General features: G+C 39.8%; 1 protein-coding gene and 3 non-coding genes across 6 annotated transcripts in view; 3 read left to right on the plus strand and 1 right to left on the minus strand.

Annotated features, from left to right (window-relative positions):
* Window positions 1-1,050: 1,050 nt before the first annotated feature.
* Window positions 1,051-1,122, minus strand: Trnat-ugu. The gene has a single exon. It is a non-coding gene; the product is annotated as a tRNA-Thr (tRNA).
* Window positions 1,123-5,988: 4,866 nt separating this feature from the next.
* Trnat-ugu lies at window positions 5,989-6,060 on the plus strand. Its single transcript has one exon. It is a non-coding gene; the product is annotated as a tRNA-Thr (tRNA).
* A 1,339-nt stretch (window positions 6,061-7,399) lies between these two features.
* Window positions 7,400-7,471, plus strand: Trnat-cgu. The gene has a single exon. It is a non-coding gene; the product is annotated as a tRNA-Thr (tRNA).
* A 14,121-nt stretch (window positions 7,472-21,592) lies between these two features.
* Window positions 21,593-26,261, plus strand: part of LOC121870373 (UBX domain-containing protein 1-like) — a 38,640-nt gene continuing 33,971 nt past the window's right edge. For all 3 annotated transcript variants that reach the window (XM_042372175.1, XM_042372177.1, XM_042372176.1), the window contains exons 1-2: window positions 21,593-21,767; window positions 25,040-25,164. In XM_042372175.1, coding sequence (XP_042228109.1) covers window positions 21,718-21,767; window positions 25,040-25,164 — 175 coding nt within the window. In that variant the 5' untranslated portion in view covers window positions 21,593-21,717. The remainder of the gene's footprint in view (window positions 21,768-25,039; window positions 25,165-26,261) is intronic.

Consider the following 26,261-nt stretch of genomic DNA (forward strand, 5'->3'; position numbering starts at 1 on the left):
TTATAAATACTGTAATAATATGCTGAAATTGTGACTTTAGGAAATTGTTAATACAGAATTAATGACCAATATCGACAATATATACCTAGATTTTGCCAAGGCTTTCGGCAACGTACCCTATGAAAGGCTGGAAATTAAACTGAAAGGGTACGGGATTCGGGGAAGTGTCCTAGCATGGATTAACAACCAAGCATACTGTGAAGGGCTGCAGAAAGTTTGTCTGTGAGCTTCAAGAATGGTCGACGAAATGGCTGCTAAGATTCAATCTCATGAAGTGCAAAAGGATGCACCAGGGACGTACCAATGGCAAAGAGGCATATCATATGTCCCAACAGGCTGAAGAAACTGCATTAATTGTGACTGAATGAGAAAAGGACCTGGGTGTGTATGTTGACAATGAGGTGTATAAGCATCTCAAGGGGCACTACTCAGTCGAGTGTCCTTACATGGAGCTGGCGAACGCTCGCCCCACAAGGAGTCACAGCTCAAGATTGAAGAAGCCGCAAGTCCAGAAAACTGTGAGGGCAAACTTTTTCGGAGTGAGGGTTGTAAACTCTTGGAACAATCTACCAGAGAGTGTTGTGACGGCACCGAGTGTGAGCTCTTTCAAGACATGATTTGACCAACACTGGAGCGGGTTCAGGTACATTCAGGAGTCGGTGCATACCCAGTACTTGCCAACAGTGCGTAACAGAGAAGTGACCGATCGCCCAAGCGGCTAACGAGCCGATCAGTGGTGAAGAGGATAAAAGTAAGTAAAAGGAAGAGGAAGTTCATAGTTGTGCAAGCGGGCGAGGAGTCTTCCTTGAATATTGTATCATGGTTATTTTTTGGTAATGTAGAAAGAGTAGTATTTGGTGATTTAAATAACGGAAGTGTTTCAATAATTTAGTAAAATATCTAGAATGTTACTCTGAAACGGTCTTGTATACAAGTATCCGTTGCTGGGGAAAAAGGGAAGAAGATCTTCACTTGTGTTAGAGTTTACAGAAAAGCATCACAACCATCTCTTTACAAGTGATCATTTTACATCTGTGTCTTAAACATTTGTGCCCCCTGTGAGAATCGAACTCACGACCCCTGGTTTACAAGACCAGTGCTCTGCCCCTGAGCTAAGGAGGCAGATGTACGAAGTGGGATACTCTGTATTTGATATATCTAATAGCGCTGGAAGTTCTTCGCCTGATTTTCTTATTGAGACGTTCATTGGTTGTTATTAGTCTGTGCGTGTGCGCACACACACACACACACACACACGTCATTATTTATATACAGCTAAATCATCTATACACGTAGATACACACATACATATGCATTTTGTATGCAACCAGGAGCGAACTCTATCCAACCAGGAGCGAACTCGTAACATTGGTTTTACAGTAAATTAGACAAATTTAGATTTATGCGCGAAATAGGTAAACACTGGTTTGGAAACATAGTGGATGAATGGAACAAGTTACCAAATATCATCATTAACTCGAATACGCTGGATAGCTTCAAACATAGGTTGGATGCGTATATGAGCAATAGGGGTTGGATGTAAATGGGACTGCTCAGTATGAGCCAATAGGCCCGCTGCAGTTTCCTCCATTCTTATGTTCTTATGTTCTTAAATGCGCAGGCACATGCATTCACACGCACACAACGATACAAGAATTTACACAGGAAAAACGCGTTTACACTTAAGCACAGACATTTGCACACATGCACGAATATTTGCACAAAGTACTATTAATAACACAGGCATTGGTACAGTTGCCCACAAGTATAGTGTGACCCACCCCTCGGTGGATGGCACCATCGGAATCATAGACGAACCTTCTTTACAGATACAGTATACTGTATTACTGTATATCTATCATATCGCTCAGCCCAAATCTTGAATACAAATATTACCGACAAAATATATTGTTGGCCATACATTTGGAAAGGCCACTCAGGGGTGGCACTCTATACCTGAGGGCAACTGTATAAACATATTCATATTCGCAGACATCTGCATTCGACTACAAACACATAGGTAACAACATTTAACACACGTGTGGGGACAAACATATACATGTGTGGGAACAAACATATACACGTGTGGGAACAGAAATATACACGAGCAGAGACAAACATATATACTACCACTACTACTTTGCTGTCACTCGGAATCGAGTATGACGATCATCCAGCTATGATAAAATGATATGGGTTACTAAGGATGCCACCTTCGTTGGTGAGCTCTGGTTGATTTTTTTTATTTTGCCGCTTACGGCGGCTACTTTATTGTGCACCCCACACTCATCCTGTGAGCGGTAGCGCAAAAGGATTACAGAGTAGAGTTTACAACGGGTCATAATAATTAACCCCCTGGGGTGACTCGAGAGGCCGATATGGGACCGGCAGGTTAGTCCACAGATGTTGCACGTGTGAAGGGCTACATCTAGTGTGGAAGCGGCGACGGCGACGGCAGCGTCTTTTCCGGCGCTGGCGCGAGTTTGCCTCAGTATGTAGTCGGGCTAACTCGAAAGTATTGAGTGTGGTGCTCCTCCAAGCGTTACGGTGTGGAGTGATCGTCTCCCGGATGAAGGGGGTCGATTTGGCACTATTTCAGGTTTGTCTTAAGACTATCCTTCTACCTTTTCAGTTGTCTGCCAGCGTTACGTTTACCATTCGTTAGGTGACTGTAAAGTAGTTACTTTGACAGTCTACTGTTGTCCATGCTGGTAACATGGCCAGTCCAGCATATTTGTTCATGGATAATGGTAGCCTCAATGCTCCTACTTCCTCAGTCTTAGCAAGGATCTCTTTCCCAACTTGCTCTAGTTTGGCAACCAGCAGGGCTCCAGCTTCATCTATTTTCTTCCTTAGAGAACTCATTCCCTTATGGCTTGCAATCGCCTCATTCACCTTGACTATGCAGTCAGGGCAATACCAGCAACAGCCTTCATGCTTTACGGCAGTTTGCAACATCCTAAACGCCGTAAGGGTCAGGCCTATATCCTCCATATCCGACGTCTCCCTGCAGTAATCACATATCATACTCATAGTTGTTGTTGTTGTTGTTGTTGTTGTAGGGGCGGGGGGGGTGCAGACTGTGTATAGATCTCCACCTATTTAAAAAAAGTAAAGAGAGAAAAAAAAGAACAGTACTTAGCTACTCTCTGTTGCCAATAGAGTTGTCTTCTGTGACTGCGTACACTGTGTCTCCCTGTGAATGGTGTATTGCAGGCACAGTTTCAGTCCATGAGAAAGCACACAAGCAAAATGAAATTTAAAGTCTCTGTGGCCCCTATAACACGACTTGGTTTCAGCTGGCACGGTGCCTTTCCAGCTTGCCTGCTAGTTTGCGCTCACTTTAAGTTATTTACAACTTCCGCAGTCACTGATGACACTATGAACTATCACTGTGTGCACTGTATCTCCCTGTGAATGATGTATTATAGACAAATATGATATATAATAACTGGATGGGGAGAAGCTCAAACTAGAGGGCATTTCAACGTAGTGACAGTGCAAAAAGTAAGATTGTCTGGGAGTGAATACACTGGTTGATAAGTTATTGATAATTTTTATAGTGGTTGGGACTGGGCTGTTCTTATAGCGATCAGTTCGCGCTCGTATGGGCTGGATGCGGTTGTGGTATGGTATCGAACAGCAATTCTCGGACGAAGGATCTAGGGTGGTAATAGGAGCCGGTGTCGAGGATGGTGCAGAAGCTTCTCACCAAATTTGCAAATGAGGTCGTGGTGATGGTCAGAAAGAGCTGAGAGGGTCAGTGTGTTGAGCGCTTCTTGATATGTGGAGTAGGAAGGGGAAAGAATAATCTTGCAAGCCCTCTTTTGCACTTTTTCTAGGTGTTTACGTTGTGTGGCATTTAGGGAGGAAGACCAGGTAGGGGAGGCATAGGTGAGCTTGGGAAGTATGAATGTTGAGTAAATACTGAGGAGCTCGGGCGCAGGAACTCCTAGGGACTTGAGTCGGCTGAGGTGGAGACGGAAACTGGAGGATTTGACAACTTCACTGACGTGTGGTTTCCAATTCAGTTTGTCTATGTTGGCGCCGAGGAGCAGGGCTGGCCTTAAGCCAATTGGACCAATTGCTCCCAATTAGGCCCCACACACAACAACACATTGCAATATATATTGTATGTAACACCACATTGCAGGTTCTACAGAGAACAGCAATTATTATATTTTTTTATGAATTTTTACGAAGTCGGTAGTGTTTATTTATACTGTTTATGTTTTGATTTTTTTTTTACTGTACCTGAATTAAATAATATGTTCATTACAGAATATTTTTAATAAATCATTTCACAGTCACTAAAACAAGTGGTATTGTAACAATGTACTTTTCAGAGGTGATCTACACATTTTGTTTGTTACTTGTAGGCTTACATGTATGCAACTTTATATTAAAATGTAGCTTAGATCTGTTTGGTCCATTAACTCTCATGCACTTTTTAAGCTCACATTTTGATTACTTTCCATTCTACCACAGAGATATAAAGTCTATAATAGACTTTATTTACATTTCTATGATTCTACAGACCTTGGCTGGGAACCTGGGGCCCACCAAAATTGTTCCCAATTGGGCCCCGCACCTCCTAAGGCCGGCCCTGCCGAGGAGCTTAGTGGAATCTACAACCTGGAGTGTGTTGTGTGTGTGTGTGTGTGTGTGTGTATAATTAATCAGCAATTCTGTTTCACCATAACCTTGCACCTCTACTAACCTGCTTTAGGAGTACCTCTTAGGAACACTTTCTACTGTACATTATTTCCTGAAGCATTAGTATATCCTCCCACCGAATTACATTTTTTAAGTTATAAAAATCATATCCTTAAAATCTCATTAAAATTTACTGGGGAATAAGGTACAGTAAGGTGGCATCTGGTTTTATTCTAGACCACTGGGACTAGGGGGATGTTATCAACACCCAAGCTGTCTGAGTCTATCTGTTCATCTATAACTGTTAACTTTTGGTGACCGCTATATCGTCTCTATAAATGGTGATTTTTAATCTTATTTCACGTAGGTCGAATTCAAATCTTTGCCCACTATTTTTTTAGAAATACCGTATTTTGTACTGTAATAGCAAAAATTTCCCCTGGACCTTAATGGCCCCTAATTAATTGACCTGCATTATGACCCCTACCTTGTACTGAAAATCACTAAGACCTGTAAAATAATTTTCAATGACCAGGTGGGCAGTCAGGCTTCTCACCTGTGCACTTTACCTTTCAGGGAAGTCCTGGCCCACCTGGTCTCTTCTGTCTGATCTCTGCCTGTGTCATCACCAAGCTCACCGTTATCGTCTTTACTGGAAAATTGTCGTGTTGATGACTCACCTGGTCGTGTTGATGACTCACCTGGTCGTGTTGATGACTCACCTGGTCGTGTTGATGACTCGCCTGGTCGTGTTGATGACTCGCCTGGTCGTGTTGATGACTCGCCTGGTCGCGTTGATGCTTCCATTATACCGAGAAGTGTACCCTGCCGAGAACACAACGGTAATATTACGTATTAAAAGTCACAATTTCAAGCTATAATAATAACAATGTCTAACGAAACTGAGACAGGACGTCTTCAGACAACGACAGCGTTAGTAAAGGAGCGAAACTTTAAGCCGATGCAGTGCTCAAGTGGTTTCCAAATGTACTAACCTTCGAAAAACGACTGGACAACCATATGGCAGGCCATCATGTATCTATGTAGAGCAAGCTTTAAATATTCATATAGTAGCCTAATAAAACCTGACTGCATTAATAATAGGGAAGTGTTTTAGAAAGTGGGGATATACAACAACTAAAGTCAGGATTGATATGCACACGTATAAGATCTGATAGAAAATCAATAACAGCAGATGACTATTATGTGAAATTTGTAGGAATTTTTTTCATCTTCTAAATGAACTAAAACATTTTGATAAAAGTATTTTTTTAAGTGTAATTGAAATGGCAATGGGATATTTGGTGAGAGATTATATGCAAACGAACAGCAGCCTCCTTAGCTCAGGGGCAGAGCACTGGTCTTGTAAACCAGGGGTCGAGAGTTCAAATCTCTCAGGGGGCACAGGTGTTTTTGGACATAATATACACAACATTCCACTGTTATGTCATATTCCTGTATGTCAACACCATTGCAGAACAATATTGTTATAAAAGTAAAAGGTAAAGTTTTATAAGTGTTTTATTCATAAATTTGCTTGCTGCAATATTTATGATGAGTACAGTTTATTTTGGTTCGTTAAATGCTTTGTAATGATTATAGTAGAGTTCTAAATATTTCGAATAAGTATTGAATTTATAGACGAGGAATACCTGGCATCTAATATATCCTAGTTTGCTACTTAGTACAGCCGCCGCATATGACATAACGGACAAGTTCTTACAAGACTACGTTTGTAGAAGTGTTTGGGTAGACATGTAAGATAGGTAGATAGATAGATAGATAGATAGATAGATAGAAATTCAGGAAAAATCGTCATACAACATCACATTGATTCAGCATGTGCATTGCAGGTACAGCATACAAACCATGTACTGTATACGTAGTGCAGCCAGATATACAAACCATGTACATAGACAGTGCAGGTCCACATAATGTACGTAGATGGTGCAGGTATATATAGTGTACGAAGACAATGCAGCAAACAGTGATAAACAGTAATTCAATTTCATCAAGTATATGTCAGGAAAGCTGTGAATAACTTAATCGTCTTCCCTACTGTGTACAGTGTTTGGTGGGGGCCTGAAACACGTCGGAAATGACATTAATGTACCCTGTAACCGTTACAGCTTACAGGCTGTAAGCTTTCAGCAGCTGATGTGGTAGTGTAATGTTTAGTACTGTCTGTCTGTCTGTACGTAAGTACTAATTAACACTTGGGCTGTAATGATATATAGTGCAGGTATACAGTATATATATATATATATATATATATATATATATATATATATATATATATATATATATATATATATATATATATATATATATATATATATATATATATATATATTATACACGTATACAAAGCAATGTCGGTAAATGTTAAAAATTGGTTACATTCAAGGAATAATGCAATTTTTTGTCTCTTGATTCATTTTAAGTTTATCTGCGAACATGTATTCCTTCATTTTTGGGATAACTGTCGTAGAAATATGCTTGAATCCTTTTATAATATTGCTGAAGACTTATGTTGGAGAAAGGTTACGACAGCTGGCGATATTGATTCCTTGTTTCCTGTACTGTGTTGCCGACTCTCTCACTTTCACAACGAACTAAATTTTTCAGTCACTGCGGTAACATCCACACACGCTTATCTTATGAGCCTAACACAAATAAGTGTTGGAAAAGTATGAGAAAGAAAAGAAAATATTAATTACGTAAGTACTCATACTATATATCTGCCTCCTTAGCTCAGTGGTAGAGCACTGGTCTCGTAAACCAGGGGTCGTGAGTTCAAACCTCACAGGGGGCACAAGTGTTTAATAAGCCACTGTACCTCAGCTTCAGGTTTAGCAGGTGTGACTTCCTTCCTGTTCATCCTGAAGCATGTGTACAGCTGCTGGTTCAGTGGAAGTATACAGTGGTATTTTGTTGATGCTAAGATATTATTGCAGTTATTTTCATTTCCTTGCAGATTAAGTTATGTAATGCGAAAGTTTCTTTGTTTTCATCTATGCATGAAATTCACTATTCATATATCTTGCAATTCAAAGACAAACTATATACTAGAAGAAAATATTATTTGATTTGTTAAGACTAGGGTTTGGGTACTTGCGCTTAAGGTTGAGTTTCCCTGCAACAACCACAGCAACACAGCTTTAATGGCACACTTTCACATACGGCATCATCCGGACGGACGGCTGGCGGGCTGCCAGCCGTCCGGATGTTGATTGGGAAAAATTATCGTGCCGAGGTACCTGTAGTATAATATGATACCTGCAGTAATAGTAATAGTAAATATAAGAAATAGTTTGTTCAGTTTAAACACAAGTACAGTACATGAAAATGAAGTTTGTTTACACACACACACACACACACATGCGCGCGCGCGTTATTGGTACCATTCCTAGCCGAGGAATTACTGTATATGACAGACAATATTGAAATATCTGGGGAGCTTTTAATATTACAACATATATTTTTGCGTTGTCGAATATATTTCTCATTGAAGTTTTAAACGAATAAAACCACTGTAGTTTGAGGAAGTTTCTTTCTGGGGCCTGAGAGAGGTTAAGTGTATTTTCAAACTCAAAATATTACAGATACATTTTGGAGAAACGTGATCTTGTAACATTTACTATAGAGCTTGGAAGACAACTGAACAAATGATACCCTTGGAACCCGGAATATGTGGTTGTACCCAGGAATATGAGGATTGCAATTATCCTTAAGAGTCTGACATACCAGCAACACTAAAATATCGGCTTCCAGTTAAAGACACCAACCTGGAATATACTCAAACTGATGTGAGACCTCAAACAATACCTACTGACCTCTGAAACTGGAAGATATTGGCCAGTCTTAAATCGACAAGAAGCAATGAGAGCCAGAACTTGCTCTCTCTGGCAGTAATCTCCATCTTTAAGTCTGTAAGGTTCCCTACTGGCTAACCATGACTCGAAGGCAAATCATGGGACGAAGCGAAGGTTTACTGAGAATGGAGTCGTGCAGCTGGTCTATTGAAAAATGATAAAAAAAAAATGTTTGGATATCCTGTAACTTCTATTTTTTTCCCTAATTTAGGTTACCAAATATCGTTAACTCTAGTCACGCAGGAGAGCTTCAAAGATAACGGTTATATAGAAACAAAATAATAATAATAATAATAATAATAATAATAATAATAATAATAATAATAATAGTAATAATAACACTCTGTAATAATAATAATAATAATAATAATACTCTGTAATAATAATAATAATAATAATAATAATACTCTGTAATAATAATAATAATAAAGATAATAATAATAATAATAATAATACTCTGTAATAATAATAATAATAATGATAATAATAATAATAATACTCTGTAATAATATACAGCAGTGTTTCATATTTTGTTTATTCTTCCTATCCTCCCCAGTCAATCATTCTTCCTCACTTCTTCCCCTCTCTTCTTCTATCCCTTTTTTCTCCCTCTCCTTTTCCCTCCCCTTCTTTACTTACCCCTCGTTGTTCCTCCACATTCTTTACTATCCTCCGTTTTTTTCCATCTTATCCACCTTTGGTTTCCTCTCCTCTTCCATTTTTCTTTTCCATTTCCACCTCTCTACTTCTCCTTTTCACGTTCTTTACTTTCCCACAGCCCTCCTCTTCTCCCCACAACCCCTATCCTCTTCCATATTGGGTTATTCTTCTTCACTTGACCCAGTTCACAGCTGAGAGGTGGGGGGGAGGAGTCCGCTGTGTGGGTGTCGTAAGTTATTGCGGCAGCACGCAGGGAGAGGCATCTTTGTGTGTGTCTTCAGGGCTGTATGCAAATAACACCCGTCACCCCTTGCTTCACCCCCCACGCCCCTCCATGTCCGGCCACCGCTACCTGCTTCGTCTGCCCGTCTTTCTCAAACGACTCGCTTATGAACAGTCAAATGCATATACTGTATAATATCAACTAGTTCTAAACGAAAATTGAAAGTTTTGATGTAGTAAACGAGTTGGAAATTTAGTGGTGGTGAAAATTGAAGTAATTCAGCTGCTCGATTGTTTTGTGGAATATCTCCCTTAGTAGACTAATCTCCCTTAATAAACTAATCTCTCCTAATAGATTGATCTCCCCTAGTAGACTATCTCTCCTAGTACACTATCTCCCTAAATAGACTATCTCCCCGAGTAGACTATCCCCCCTAATAGACTGTCTTCCCTAATAGACTATTTTCCCCTAATAGACTATCTCCCCAAATAAAATAATATACTCTAATAAACTAATCTACCCTAATGAACTAATCTCCCCTAATACACTATCTCCCCTAATAAACTAATCGCCCCTAATAGACTATCTCCCCTAATAGACTATCTCCCATAATAAACTATTCTCCCCTAATAAACTAATCTCCCCGAATAAATTAATCTCCCCGAATAGACAATCTCCCCTATTACTCGTATATAGATGAAGTTGACCCACCCAGTGTAGGTTTTGATGTTAGAAATTTCATCAAGTACTGTACACTGAGTGGAGACGCTTGAAATTATTTGAGAATCGCGAGAAGTTTTATCGGATTTAAGAGGGAGAATGTGTATATTTTCTGTATACAGGTAACTTAACATTAGTATAGATTTTTTATAGGATATACAGTATTAGAGAAGGTTGTTCTGGTTTCCGCCCCCACTTACCCCTGAATATAATAGAATTATTAATGTTGTTCATAATTGTTGAAAAAATAATGAAAATCAAGAGTTTGTTTCAGGACGAACACAGGAAACTCATAATGTAAACGCATTAGTCTTACAGTACGGTACAGTAGGCTATAAATAAGTCGGTCATTTGTAGGTGACAGGCTTGCCCAGGGTCATCCCGTATATTTTACCGTATTTTTGTCTGTAAAATTCCGTATTCACTACAAACACGTTGTCAGCGACGCATAATTAAACTAATGACAATAAATGTGTTAATGGATATGTTAAGATTGAGAGTTTGGAAAATTGATAAACGTAACATTAACTTCAAACTAACATAGTTCTCATATATATATATATATATATATATATATATATATATATATATATATATATATATATATATATATATATATATATATATATATATATATATATATTCAAGTAGATCCACAATGGAAACGTGTATAAGATAAATCTTGATAAAATCACACAGGAAAAAGGGAAACAATGGAGCACCTTAGCTTTCGTCATTATTCAATACATCTTCAGAGGCAACTGAAGCGTATAAATCATCATGTGTCACAGAAAAACTTCTGGTTGAAGCAAGTTTGATCAGAGAATTGAATTCTATAAACCTTAGTGAAGATCAGTTCAAAACTGATAATATGTTACACAAATTAATTTTCAGTGGCCCAAGGTTAATAAGGCTTTGAAGTCATTCGAGGTAGATGTAGGATAGATGATTAGAGGGTCTCATATTTTTTACCTGACTTGACATGACTAGTTACGTCTCCCTTTCTTTTAAGCTCCTCTTATGTTTGCGGTGATGTTGGTGTGTGGATTAGTGGATGTCATATTTTTGACCTGACCTCATGTTTTGTAAGGTCACCCAGTGTACATAAAGCTCTCACAGTCGTTGTAATTCAGTTGCCTCTGAAGATGTCTTGAATAAATATGAAAGCTAAGGTGCTCTATTGTTTACCCTTTTCCCTGTGTAATTTTATCAAGATTTATCTTATCCACGTTTCCATTGTGGATCTACATGATATATATAAGAACATAAGAATGGAGGAAACTGCAGCGGGCCTATTGACCCATACTGGGCAGTCCCGTTTACACCCAACCCCTATTGCTCATATAAGCATCCAACCTATGTTTGAAGCTATCCAGAGTATTCGAGTTAATGGTGATATTTGGTAACTTGTTCCATTCATCCACTACTCTGTTTCCAAACCAGTGTTTACCTATTTCACGCCGAAATCTAAATTTGTCTAATTTACTGTAAAACCATTGTTACGAGTTCGCTCCTGGTTGGATAGTTTGAGTACCTTTGTAATGTCCCCTTTGTTTAACCATGACTTCCATTTATACACCTCTATCATGTCGCCCCTCACTCTACGTCTCTCGAGGGAGTGCAAATTAAGATGCTTTAACCTATCTCTGAACTCAAGGTTCCTAATGCCCGGGATTAGTCTTGTCATTCTCCTTTGGATTCTTTCCAAGGATTCTATATCCATTCTGTAATACTGTGACCAGAACTGAACTGCTTAATCCAGGTGAGGTCTCACAAGCGCTACATATAATTTTAAGACGACCTCGCTAGTCTTGTAACTAACACTCCTTTGTATGAACCCAAGTACTTTATTAGCCTTGTTATGAGCAAAAACACATTGTTTACTTGGTTTAAGATTCCTACTTATCATTACTCCTAAATCTCTCTCACGGTCGGATTCCACAATGGTATAGTTGTTCATCTGGTAACTGGTTTCCTTGTTTACATCTCCTATACTGAGTACTTTACATTTGTCCACATTGAATTTCATCTGCCATTTTTCCGACCATTCGAAATTTTTTTTTAGATCTTCCTGTAGTTTTGCAGAGTCCTCGTCAGATTTAATTACACGTCCTATTTTAGTGTCATCAGCAAATTTACTTATGTTGCTGTCTATGTCGATTATGTATATAATAAATAATAATGGTCCAAGTACTGAGCCTTGGGGAACTCCACTAGTGACGTTGCTCCAATGCGAATTAGTGCCGTTTATGCTCACTCGCTGTTTCCTGTCCCGTAACCACGCCCTAATCCATTTAAGGATATTACCTTTGATGCCATGCGCTTCCACCTTTCTAATTAGTCTTTTGTGGGGGACTCTGTCGAAGGCTTTGCTAAAGTCGAGATATACCACATCATAATTGTGCCCCTCGTCCATCGATTCGAAAAATGATGAAAAGAATGTTAATAGATTAGTTAGACATGAGCGCCCGCTTGTGAAGCCATGTTGGGAATCATTGATCAACTTGTGCTTCTCCAGGTGGTTTCGAATGGAGTTTGAAATGATTGATTCTAGTAATTTGCCTACTTTTGATGTTAGACTGATTGGGCGGTAGTTAGAGGATAGTGATCTATCCCCCTTCTTGAAAATCAGTATTACATTCGCTATCCTCCAGGATTCTGGTACTACACCTGTTTTTAATGACATGTTAAACAACTTTGCTAAGGGCCTACTAAGCTCTTCCTTACATTCCTTTAATACTCTGGCAAATATCTCATCGGGACCAGGTGACTTATTAGGCTTCAGTTTGTCTATTTGCTTATTAACATCATTACTAGTCACTACTATCTCGCTTAATTTGTTTTCTTCACTATCTCTGAATAGAGTCGGAGCCTCGGGTATCATGTTTAAATTTTCGGGAGTGAAAACTGCTGAAAAATATTTATTCGGATTATTGCTCATTTCTCCGTCGTTATCAGCTAGCTCGCCGGTATCTGACTGTATTGGTCCAATCTTATCTCGTGTTTTAGTTTGATACATTTGGTAGAATCTTTTGGGGTTTGTCTTCGCCTCCCTTGCTATCTTCAGTTCATTATTCCTCTTTGCTTTTCTTATCTCGGTCTTAACCCTACCGGCCAATACCTTATAATACTCCCGGAGGTAAATTTCGCCACGGTTTATCCTTCTACCTATAGCCTTCCTTTGGCCAATAATGTTCTTTAAATAATTAATTATCCATTTAGGGTCATTGTTGTCTGATCTGAGTTTTTTGTCTGGTATGTTCTGCCTTTGTGTATTAAGTAACTCATTATTTAAATTGTCGTGAAACTCGACAATCTCAGATCTCGTTATCAGGTCCGTGTCATCTGTCAGGTTCACGCCCAAGTACGACACCCCCTCTCTCAGCTGCCTCTTTAAACTATCAAAGTTTGCCCTTCTGAAATCTGGGACTTTAATGGAACTTTCCTTACGTCTGACCTGAAAATCTAACTGGAATCTAATTTCTTTGTAATCGCTGTTTGCAAGTTCGTTCCCTACCTCGACATTGCTAATGAGGTTTTCTCTGTTCGACAGAACTAAATCGAGTATATATATATATATATATATATATATATATATATATATATATATATATATATATATATATATATATATATATGTGTATATATATATATATATATATATATATATATATATATATATATATATATATATATATATATATATAATATTTCAATGAGTTAAATTCTTTCTTACACACTTGCAGCCTTCAGATGGGCGGGTGTGGTCAACTGACCCCCGGCCGTCAAGGTTTCTTTGTGAATCTTTCACAAACACCGAGAGCTGGGGTTCACGATTGATGGTCACTCATAATGGCTGTTTCTTCATCCGAGTGATTGTCGTTCCCTACATGACATTATCTCAAGGAAAGTAATTTGTACTCGTTAAAGACGATTTTTCAACCTGTAACACCATAAGACCACAGTGACCAGGAATGAGAACTGCCATATGAGAGCCTGGACCTCTCGTTATGGACACACTTGGCATATAGTTAGTTATTGTTTCAATTTCCTCTTTATTTGCTGTTATGTATTATTAATATTTGGGATGTTTTCACTGGCCACAACCTGTATGTGTTCGATCTTTATGTCCGATTCACCTCTCACATAAAACGCTGGGTAGTAGGTATTAGGCAGCTACCAAACAGGGAGGTACTGCCGCCAGGGAAGATATTGGAAGTATAATGTGTTGTCTAATGGTAGACCCTGCTGCCACATGGCATCACGAAAATTGTGACCAAGTCCCAGGTTGCTGATCTGACTTTCTGCCTCATTTACACACAATTGCAGGGTCTCAATTGTTTCTCTTACTATTGACAACACAACATACATATATTGTTTCTCACTTGATTTTTTTTTCAATTTGTATTTCCTTATGGTTCTTAATATTATTATTATTATTATTATTATTATTATTATTATTATTATTATTATTATTATTATTATTATTGTTATTATTATTATTATTATTATTATTATTATTATTATTATTATTATTATTATTATTATTATTACATTTTCACCCCCTAGGCCCCGATGTGGGTCAGTGACCTGTGCCTGGGTAGGCTAATCCCCGAAAAAAAAAGTCGAGTAACAACTTATTATGTTTACCTCTACTTCATTTTTCATTTTGTTTTCTATTTCATCTACGTATCTTTATTTAACTCCCCCCTTGTTTGTGGGTGATATCTCAAGAAACACTTAATGAAATGGTCCGGGACTACAAGGTATAACTTTCCCTGTTCCTGGAGTTGTAGGGTGACGTGGCTCTCCTGCCGGTCCGTCTGGGTACTATTGTCCATGTCTTATTCAGTGTGGAGGAGAGCCTGGGCTGAGTTTTTTCAATTTCTAGTTGTTTTGTAGACTACGGACAACATCACAATGTTCATATAGAGCAGTGGTCCCCACCCTCTATATGGCAGAACACACTTGCTACCCCGCCACCCTCTGTGTGGCAGACCCTCCTCCCCCCATCACCAGCATCGTGACCTGGTGAGCCGTCGCCGTGAAGACCTTGGCATCTCGGACATCTTCTCTCGCTTGTGTAAGACTTTCCACACTGCTGCTGGCGGTACGAGGTGTACGCAAGAGTCTTTGAAATGAGATTAGATGATGTCTTAAACCCCGAAGACTTATGCTGGTGATTTTGTTTTTGTAATTTTATTTTGTTTTCTCTAATAGGATGAAATGCTTTTAGATCCAGAGGAAGGGAGAGATTTTTGATTGAAGGGAGCAGGCCTTGTGTGCTGGGATATATTATTAAGTGAAGATAGACGTTTTTGAGTAGTAAGGGGTGATGTTCTTGTGTGAAGAGAAATATTCTTGAGTGAGGGGACGTGTTTATGTGTTGGGAGATGTTCTTATGTGAAGAGAGGTTTTGGTGGACTAGGGCGATGTTAATGAAGACGTGTTTCTATATACGTATTAGACTATCTTGGGGTGGTGGAGATGATTTAAAAGACACCCCTGAGGGCGACGAGACCTTTCTGAGAGCTACGAGACATCCCTGAGAGCTACGAGACCTCCCTGAGAGCCACAAGACATCCCTGAGAGCCACAAGACATCCCTGAGAGCCACAAGACATCCCTGAGAGCCACAAGACATCCCTGAGAGCCACAAGACATCCCTAAGAGTGATGATAACCTCCTTCCTCCCCGATGCCTGTATGATCTTCCGAGTGCTGCGAGACACCCCTGTCGTCTTGAAATGTCACGTAGGTACAAACTTGGTAGAGATCATCACTAGCTGTTGACCAACCTGTTACGAAGTTATCATCTGGACAAAGATTTCCATATGATTAGCGTTGCAGCCATCTTGACTGGCACAGATTACCCCAGGGGCCTTATTATAACCTCATCTGGACAAAAAATGGCGGAAAAGAGAAAAAATAAATAAAAAACAAACAAGTCCTGACAACATAATACATCCCACAGTAAGGATGGGCCGCCTTATAAAACAAATGAATGAATGAATAAGCGCCAGTAACCCTGAATCATTTGTCATAACTGAACACTTTCGACACCTAAACGTATTCAGCTGTACCAAACTCACGTGTGACCTTGAGTTCGATTCTTTACTTCACGGTCACCTTGTAACGTGAGTGGCAGAGGTCAGGGAAAGTGTGCGAGAGTCTTCGCTGTCCACCACTCATTCTTGAGAGGACGAGAGGCGGAACCTGACACCTTTTGTTTCCTTTTGGCGTCTGTCCTCTCCCGCCAGTATTGTCCAAGTTCTCTTGTTTACTTCATATTTCGCCAGGATTCAATTCTCTCTCAAAGGGTTTCAGTGTTCTTGGTATGTTGGTTCTCATCTTATGTCTGTTTTGTTTACGTTCAATGTTTGTCTCGTGAACAGAACTCAGTTTCATGACCCTTGGGTAGTAGCTTACAACTCTCTAACTACACACACACACACACACACACACACACACACACACGCAAGAAATGTCACGAAATTGAGGATTAAACTGATTTAAAAAAATGCACTGGATTTAACTTGGTAAACTCGAGCCCAGGGCCACGGGTGAGAAGGGTTGAGACGACTTCATTTAAAGAACGAGGGGAAAGTGGCAGTGAGAAAGAACAGGTAATGAATGGCCTTTGTACCAGGTGGAGGGAGGAAGAAGCATATAGAAGAATGGTGGTAAACAAGGGGAAAAACGTAGCAAAAGCATTAGGTCTTCCACTGATAGAACTTGCTATGCACAATACACCAGAGACCAAGACGTACATCAACTCAATTTTGAGTATGAAGCGGATGGCTATGTTTACCTGTAATTAAGCCAATCAGGTAAATTAGGATAAGGGAGCAAGTTGCGCGCGTGTGCGTGTGTGTGTTAAGCAGCAAGTGTGTGGGTGATGATGGGGGATCTGCAGGTGTATGGGTGATGCTGGGGGGTTTACAGGTGTGTGGGTGATGGTGGGGGATCTGCAGGTGTATGGGTGATGCTGGGGGTTTACAGGTGTGTGGGTGATGGTGGGGATCTGCAGGTGTATGGGTGATGCTGGGGGTTTACAAGTGTGTGGTGATGATGGGGATCTGCAGGTGTATGGGATGCTGGGGGTTTACAAGTGTGTGGGTGATGATGGGGGATCTGCAGGTGTATGGGTGATGCTGGGGGGTTTACAGGTGTGTGGGTGATGGTGGGGGATCTGCAGGTGTGTGTTAATGAGTCAAGCTATATGATTAGGTAAATACCTGACACACAGTATGTCAAATCGGGGAGTGGCGCCTCAGTGCCTGTTTAGATGTACAGTTGTAGACAAAGAGAATTCGGCAGAGAGGCAGGCAGGGAGGGAGGGAGGTGGTGTTTGGGAGGGTAGGGGTAGGTGGAGACTTGGCACCGTCACATGTAGATTGAATTGAATTGAAACAGTTTGTTTAGCCATAAAAATTCTGCCATTTCTTTCCACACCACAAATTGATTTTTTAGATTAATTATGAGACAGGTGCATGAGCTTACACTCCCTCAGAGCCGAATTCTTTTTGTCCACAGCTGTACACCTTCACTGTATAAAAAATATAGTGGTTATTTATTATACGACCCCATTGTCTGCTTCCAGGGGAAAAAACTATTACCATAAATATAGGTAAGCCCATATATGCATCTTCTGAAATAATGTTTCCTGTGACCTTTAATTTATATTTACTTCAATGTTAGGTGTACGACCTTAGTAATTTCATTGTGTGTGTAAGTGTGTGCGCGCACAGGGTGGTGTAACGCATCTAGCGTGGCAGCAGTATGTTAGCGTTAAGGTGCAAGCACTGCTTGTTTTCTTTCACTTTCAGCTACCGCTGCTGGCTTGCCCTCGTGGCGAACAGGGAAGCAACTTGCATAAGTCCTCCTCTGCCATTACACAGCCTCTTTACCATCAAGACTTCTGTTGTGCCTCTTCGTGGCAACACACGGTAACTGTGAGCCTCGTGGTACCAGGATAGGCCAGCAGGGGATCTCAGAGCAGCAGTGGGTCCCAAAGGGACTGCGCATAGGCCCACCAGCATGTGGACACGTCCTGGCGCCTACCAACCACTGCCCCACTGCCTTGTGGATTAACCTTGGTAGGCATAAGGCTACAGGAGTAAACCCCGATGAAAAATCTGCAGTGGAGCCCCGCATCAGGCAGACATGCTTACAGAGCTTCAACAAGATCCCAACGGCGGTATAGGCAGAAGAGGTAACCAACATGGGAACCCAACGACTACACCGGCGGACGAAGGCAATGTATGATGGACAAGCTACTAAGGTGAAAACCAACATACTTGGATATCGGCAGTTCATTACAACACCTGCACCACTGGATCAGGAAAAGGGAGAGCCAAAATGTGTGGTTGCAGCATGCGCTCCTGCCTCACCACATAAATCAACTCACGCGCAGCCATCATCCAAAGTACTTGTAGTAAGCGTGTGTTGCGTTTGTTTGCTGTGTTAAAAGTGGTCGGGATGGGGGTACCCAGCTCTGTTCTGTGGTAAGAGTCTGTGTTCCTTTACGAGTATACAGTAAGGTGGATGACACACCAAAGTCGCCTTTTCTGTCAGTGTGTTGATCAAACCAGTGTGCCATTTATCTTCGGTATATGTCTGCCTATTAATAGTTCAGTCGCTATATCTATCATATACCACAGGGTAGTGTACTGTACTGGGCCCGTTGTTGTTTGTTTCCTAAAGGACATGGCAGAAGCTCCTCTATACAAATGTTTGCGGACGATGCCAAGTTATTCAGGAAAAATAAGAACCAGACAGGCTGTGAAGAGCTTCAGAAGGATCTCTGTCAGCTTCAAAAGTGGTCGAAGGAATGGTTGTTAGGATTCAATGTCACGCCTAGCGCCCGTTGGCACCAGCCACCACGTAACGTTGTCCTACAGATTTATCTGTTACTTGGTTCACGACAAAACCAGACCAAGGTACAAATATTACAATATAAATTACGACGGGTATAAGAACGCAAACATTACACTGAATATCATAGCCAGTGAAGTGAACCATTTGATCGATAAATACAGGCATATACCCAAGACCAAACCCAGTGCCTCCAGGAATACAAGCTCGTTACACATGAACCATGCAGCGGTCAACAAAGTTAAGAAGAAAACCCAGAAATTCAAGACGTGGGTTAGGACAAACGATGAGCAGGACAGGAGGATGTATGCCAGATTCAGGAACCAAGCAAAGTTAGAGTGGAGAAGAGCTGAAAAGGAGTTCCAGAGGCTGATTGCAAGCGAGGTCAAGTCAAACCCAAAGGCGGTTTACCGCTACACAAGGTCGAAATTAAAAACGCGAGTAGGAGTATAGGACCTGAGGCTTGAAGATAGTAGTTGCGCAGATTCTGACCAAGACAAAGTGGAGGCGTTGAACATTTTCTTTTCCGCGGTGTTCACAAGGGAGGATGCAAACAATCTTTCTGCGTTTGAGGACAGACGGTTCGACACAGCGTTGACCCACATTGTGTTTTCAGAAGAGGTTACATGGACCGTGCATCCCAGAATGTTAAGAGAGTTGTGCAACGAGTTTGCGGAGCCCAGGAAAATCCTGTTTTGTAAATGCTTGGATGAGCAAAACGTACCCAGTGATTGGAAAATGGCTTATGTGAGTCCTATATTCAAGAAGTTGCGATCATCGCTCCACGAATAATTATAGACCAATGAGCCTGACCAGCATAGTATGTAAAGTACTTGACAGCATTATAAGAGATGCCATGATGGAACATCTACTACGAAACAACCTTGTAAATATTGAGAACACGGTATTATGCCGGGCGCTCCTGCTTAACACAATTACTCAATTGGTACTGAATGTTTGGACTCGAATTCTGGAACAGGGTGGCAATATCGACAATATATACCTACAATTTGCCAAGGCTTTCAACAGCGTACCCCATGAAAGGTTGTAAATTAAACTGGAAGGGTACTGGATTCGGGGAAGTGTCCCAGCGTGGATCAGAGACTTTCTCTGTGATCACAAGCAGTGTGTGGTGATTAATGGCACGAAATCGTCATATGTACCCGTGACAAGCGGGGTACCACAGGGCAGTGTATTGGGCCCACTGTTGTTTGTTTGCTTCATATGACATGCCAGAAGCTGCACACACCCCCATACAAATGTTTGCGGACGATGCCAAGTTATTTAGGAAAAAACTACAGAAAGATTTTTGTGAGCTAAGAATGGTCGAAGAAATGGCTGCTAAGATTCAATGTCATTATTTGTAAGAGGATACACCTGGGACGTACCAACGGTAAGAGGCGTAGCATATATCCCAACGGGACGAAGAAACTACATCAATTGAGACAATGCGAAAAGGACCCAAGTGTGTATGTTGACAATGAACTGAAGTTCTAAGACCATTGTGAGAAGGTGAACCAAGCAGCTAAATTATTAGATCTTATAAGAAAATGCTTTCCCGCCTGGATTGCTGTCACCCCGTCTGGTCCCCGAGATATGCTAGGGGCTGTCAATTAATTGAAAATGTCCAAAGGGGGGCCTCAGCTACCCAAAGAGATTAGAGCGCCTGCAATTGCCTAGCTTATACTACAGATGGGCAAGGGGGGGGGACCAAATTGAGGTGTATAAACATCTCAGAGTCGAGTGTTCTTACCTGGAGCTGGCGGACGCTCGCTCCACAAGGGGACACAGCTCAAGATTAAAGAAGTCGCAAGTCCAGAAAACTGTGAGGGCTATCAATTTTTCGGAGTGTGGGTTGTACTCGTGGAACAACCTGCCAGAGAGTGTTGTGACGGCACTGAGTGTGAGCTGTTTCAAGACCAGACTTGATCAGCACTGGAGTAAGTTTAGATACATTCAAGGGCCAGTGTATGCCCAGTAATTGCCAACATACAGTGCATAACAGAGGCGTGACCGATCGCCCAAGCGGCTAAGGAGACGATCTGTGGTGAAGAGGATAAAAGTAAGAGGATGCACCTAGGTAGTACCAGCAGTTAAGGAGGCGTATGACATGTACCAACGGGATGAAGAAACAGCATTAACAGAGGCCGAATATAAAGAGGACCTGGATCTGTATGTGTATCTTAATGTTGGTACAATCTAGGTGCATTGCATCCTCTTGCATTTCGTGACGTTGAATTTTAAGTCTACCAGCTTAAACTGGCTGTGGAATCCCAAACGGCACTGGATTTCAAAATGACCCTAGATAAAACTATCAAGAATAATGGAGGGATCCTACACAGGCCACTGACCACTTTCCCTTCAGCATGGGTGGGTGACCATTAATGGTATTTAAAAAATTCAGCTGACAAACAAATGTTCATGTTAAAATGTATTACTGCGTTTCAGCATTCAAAGGGGATCTTTAGTCGTCTTACGAATTTAATAATTAAACTATTTATTGACACTACAAAATAATATAAGAAATAAATGATAAATGATAAATATAATGGTATAATATAAGGACAGTAAGAATGACGTCACTATATTGATGACGTCACTTGGTGTACAGTGGCAGCCTAGCACGCCGTCTCCTCGTTGATGTATATTGTACTGTATTACTGTTGTATACTCTTAAATATACACCTTAATTACGAGCCATCATCAACATGTCAGCTCTACAAACTTTAATTGAAATGGGCTTCTCGGAGAACAGTGTGTGAGTGTAATAGTTGACACAAGTGTTATTGAGGCTTAATGATTTAGCATATAGTGTTCTGTCCCCTATGTTCTGTCCCCTATATATATATTTATTTATAAAGTCAATAGTACAGTCGTTAATAACAAGGCGATTCAACCAAACACAAGAAAGCCATTATGAGCTTATGTATCATATGTTTCCTATGTGGTCCTTAAATGGTCAATTGATTAAGCAGTGTAACACATCTAAAGGTGGTCATGATTTCACTTTTATTTTGTATGTAACAATTCATACAGAATATACACTGTATTAACATTTACCGAGGATAACATATAAAATATATAAGCAGTCCGACTAATTACCCAAATGTAGTCGCAATGAAGTCAAATGATGGTCCTAGAACCTACATGAATAAATCAGACTGCCAATCACTTCTCGACTAGTATTTGGTGTCAAAAAGTCACAAAAAATTGGAAAACTTACTTTAATCTGAGTTAACAGATTGCGTGCATGTACCGACGGAGCGAGGAATTACCCAAATGTAGCCGCAATGAAGTCAAATGATGGTCGTACAAGCGTAATTCGGGCTGTGAATCACTTCTCGATTATTATTTGGTGTCATAAAGTCTAAAAAAAATTGGTAAACTTAATTTAATCTGAGTTGTGTTGTGTTAGGTTAGGTTAGATTAGATTAGATTAGATTAGATTAGATTAGATTAGGTTAGGTACATGCACTTGATCTATCAACTCAGATTAAATTAAGTTTACCAATTTTTTGTGACTTTGTGACACCAAATACTAGTCGAGGTTAGGTTAGGTTAGGTACATGCACTCCATCTATTAACTCAGATTAAATTAAGTTTACCAATTTTTTGTGACTTTGTGACACCAAATACTAGTCGAGAAGTGATTGGCAGTCCGATTTATTCATCTAGGACCATTATTTGACTTTATTCCGGCTATATTTGGGTACATTTGGGTAATTAGTTGGACCCTATATAAGTAACACTCCGGAACAATATTGCAGGCTAACCAGGAACTGACGAAAAATTTTCAGTAGCAAATATAATGGTTTCTTACTTCATGGAAATTCCATAAAATGAAGAGCATTTGCAGTTAATATATTGTAGTGATCAAGCACAGACCTCTACAGTATAGATATGTATAGGGAGATAGAAAATAAAAATGTACTGTACTGTACTCAAAAGCGTTTTCATTGGAAATTTATATTTTTCGATATTTTCTTACTTGTCGATTTCAAGTTTCGTTCTTTAGGTTCCTTTGTTTTTCTTTTGTCTTGTTGGGTTAGGTTAGACATGTACAGTGCAGTTTACTCACTTTTGAGAGTTGTTAGGTTAAGTTGTTGATAATCTTTTTATCTGGTGAAAATTTCTTTCTTTTACCATTTTGGGATGTTCTTCATAAACTGAAGAACTTCTATTGAAAAATACTTATCTCAGCTCCTTAACCCAGGCAACTGTACTTAGATATTATGGTTTTTAATATTTTCCTGTGATAAATTAGGTTTCATTAGGTCTGATTTCGGCAGGGTTTTTTTTTGCGTGTTTTTACCCCACAGTTTCCCTCTACTTCAAAGCCCTGCCACATGTTGTGTGATCAAAATCGCTTATTTTTAAATAAAGATGTAAAAAAAATCCATTGAAACACTATAAAGTACTGCACTGTACAGTATTCTCATATTTCTTTTTGTGCTATCTCCTTCTGCAACTATACAAAGCAATATAGAGTTCTGTGCTTAGGCACAACCGAATATATGACGGATTTTTAATTTTCTTAACATGATGAGTGTGATTTTTCATCTTGAACACAAATATTTTTAATCTACTGTAATTTTTTGTAAATCACCCGTCACCGATCAGTGGCGAAGAGGATAAAAGAAAGAATATACTTGAATTTAGCGGGGCATTCCAAAAATAAACGAGATATTCGCAAGTCACATGATCAATGGCGGGTGTATGTGCTGGTTGCAGTGAAGGTCATTGATTAGGTTATGGTAAATTTTCAGTATTACATTGGCAGTGACTTCATCCCCCTGGCTAAGGAACACAGCATCATTGGGGGATCCGGGGGGGCGAAGCCCCCTTCAAAGTAGGACTCGACCTGTTAGGTCAGGTTAGGACGTGGCCTGTTAGGATAGATCAGGTAAGGTTAGGATATTACATGGACCTAGTTTAGTCTGAACCTTTTTTCCATGAAAAAATAATTTTTGTTGCTAGTTTTCTTGGTGCTTTAGATTATTGTATTCTGACATTTATTTGGGGGTGAAAATCGCTCGTCCCCCCCTCACCCAACTGCCACCCAAAACCCCGCATTCCAAATGTGGCCCTCTTCATTGTTGGGGTGGAAGGGAGGTGGGAATAACTAAAAAAAAAAAAAAAGTGATTTGCCCCAAAGATAAATGTCAGAATCATCTAAAACAGCAAGAAAGCTTGGAAAAATAAAACAATTTCGTGTGAAAAAAGGTGATAGGTGGTCAACAAAAAATTAATGTACGTACTTTGTTTTGTCCTCTTCGCCCCACACTAGAAGCACCATTACCTCGCTGCAGTGCTTCCAGCATCTTGATTTTTTGCTCCAGTGTAATTGCTTGCCTTGATTTCTTGGTCTTTGGGGTAGTTAATAATTATGTATTAGCTGGCCTCTTGGACATAGTGGCATTGGTTGATGCTTGTGGTAGAAGGGGATAGTATTACACAATATGTCTGTTCACTAGAGCGTCAGCACGAGAACTGAGGATGCGTGAGGGTGTGAGAGGGTGGCGAGCATCTGTGTAGCATGGCCAGAGGCGCATCTGGCAGGAAATATTAGGCCCGAAATTTAAAATTGTGTGTATTTCCATATGATGCGCCAGATAGACTCGCGTAAAATAGGAAAGATTTGCTCTAAATTAATACATTGTCCTTAATTGTGGGTGTCGCTTTAAATAAATAATTTTAAATTGAATCGCTTTAAATCGACGTTCTACTGGTATCCGTGTGTATCACCAGCTAATATTATCATGAAAATTGCTTTGGTACAGTAATATCCTGTTATACCCCACTGCAAGTTAGAAAATACTGTACCAATAGTAATGATTGTTCCACCTTTATTTATTGTTTTATTTATTATTATTTTTTATTCAGTGAAGTCTTATTTTTACCTTTCTTATATCACCTACTGTATCTTTGACTAGGAACCTCATCACTGTATCCTGTAGCTTGTGAGGGTCCATAGTGTTTAGTAACACCTTGCAGCATACTTCCTACTTGAGATGATCTTTTCACTTCCAGAAAGAAGGCACTGTCTGCCACTGGTGGAGGAGGCATAGAACAAGCAATGGAATGGCTCTTGGCACATGCTGATGACCCAGGAATCAATGACCCACCTGCAGAGGAGGCACCTGCTCCTACAACAAGTGAGTGAATTAGATTTTTTTTTTTTTTTGCCCATATTTATGTAGAGGCTCCACAGTACTTGCAACATGCTGATGTATACATTAGTACACTGTATCAGATTTTCCTCTCATATGTACTTCATTATCAGAAAATCTTTGACCAAACACCCTTCTCCTTAGAAAGTATGTAATTTGGTTATCTACCTCAAAAACTAAATTGGTACTACAGTACACTGTACGCTACAATAGTGATATAATTTGTTCCAACCGTTTTGTACTGAACCTGTCGCCTTTCATTTTATAATTCTGCCTCTTGTAAGTCCAATATACATTGGAAATTTTCTTGAGGTAACATTCTCAAATTTTTGTAATGTCCTTTTTATTTTGTGATTCATCCTTTATTATTCCATTTACTGTATTGAAAACCAAAACATTTCCTCTGGTTTATTTCATTAAAAAAAACATCCAGGTTTCTACTTATTTTTATCGCTCCCCTAATGTTCAAGTTTACTGTTAACTTGTCTTAATTCTTTATTGTACTGTACAAACTCATCTGAACTCATGTTTTAACATTCATAACTTTTCTTTTTCATGACAATATTGAACTACCAGTACCTACCATGTACACATTCTGGTACAGTTTCCTTCCTTAACAAGCTGTAATACACTCTTCATCATCCCTATTGAAACTTTAGAAATCATTCAATTATCTTTTATCTATCTCACACCTTGTTAGTACAGTACATGTATTACCCATCTTGATTTTCTCTCCATAAATGCCACAAGTAAAATCTTACCCATTTCTTAAGGGTGAACAGAAATAAAGTCACAGGAAAGAAAAATTCACTATTTTGGCTAGAAAAATAAGTCACTGGAAAAAAGTATAATTATTTCTTGTGACTTTTTCTCTTAGGTTAGGTTGACTTTGAAGGTGATGCTCCTCTACTTATGAACGTGTTATGCCCCTGAGGCCGGTTCATAAGTCCAACTTCACTTTTGTATATACTGAACATATTTTAAATGCCATGGGTTAAAAACCTATGGTTAACCAATTAAATACTTAAAAAGGAAAATACTTAACTCTTAACTCACTTAAAATCTAAAATGAAACAAGAATG

The sequence above is a fragment of the Homarus americanus genome, unplaced genomic scaffold, assembly GCF_018991925.1.
Source record: "Homarus americanus isolate GMGI-L3 unplaced genomic scaffold, GMGI_Hamer_2.0 scaffold40856, whole genome shotgun sequence".
Lineage (NCBI taxonomy): Eukaryota > Metazoa > Arthropoda > Malacostraca > Decapoda > Nephropidae > Homarus > Homarus americanus.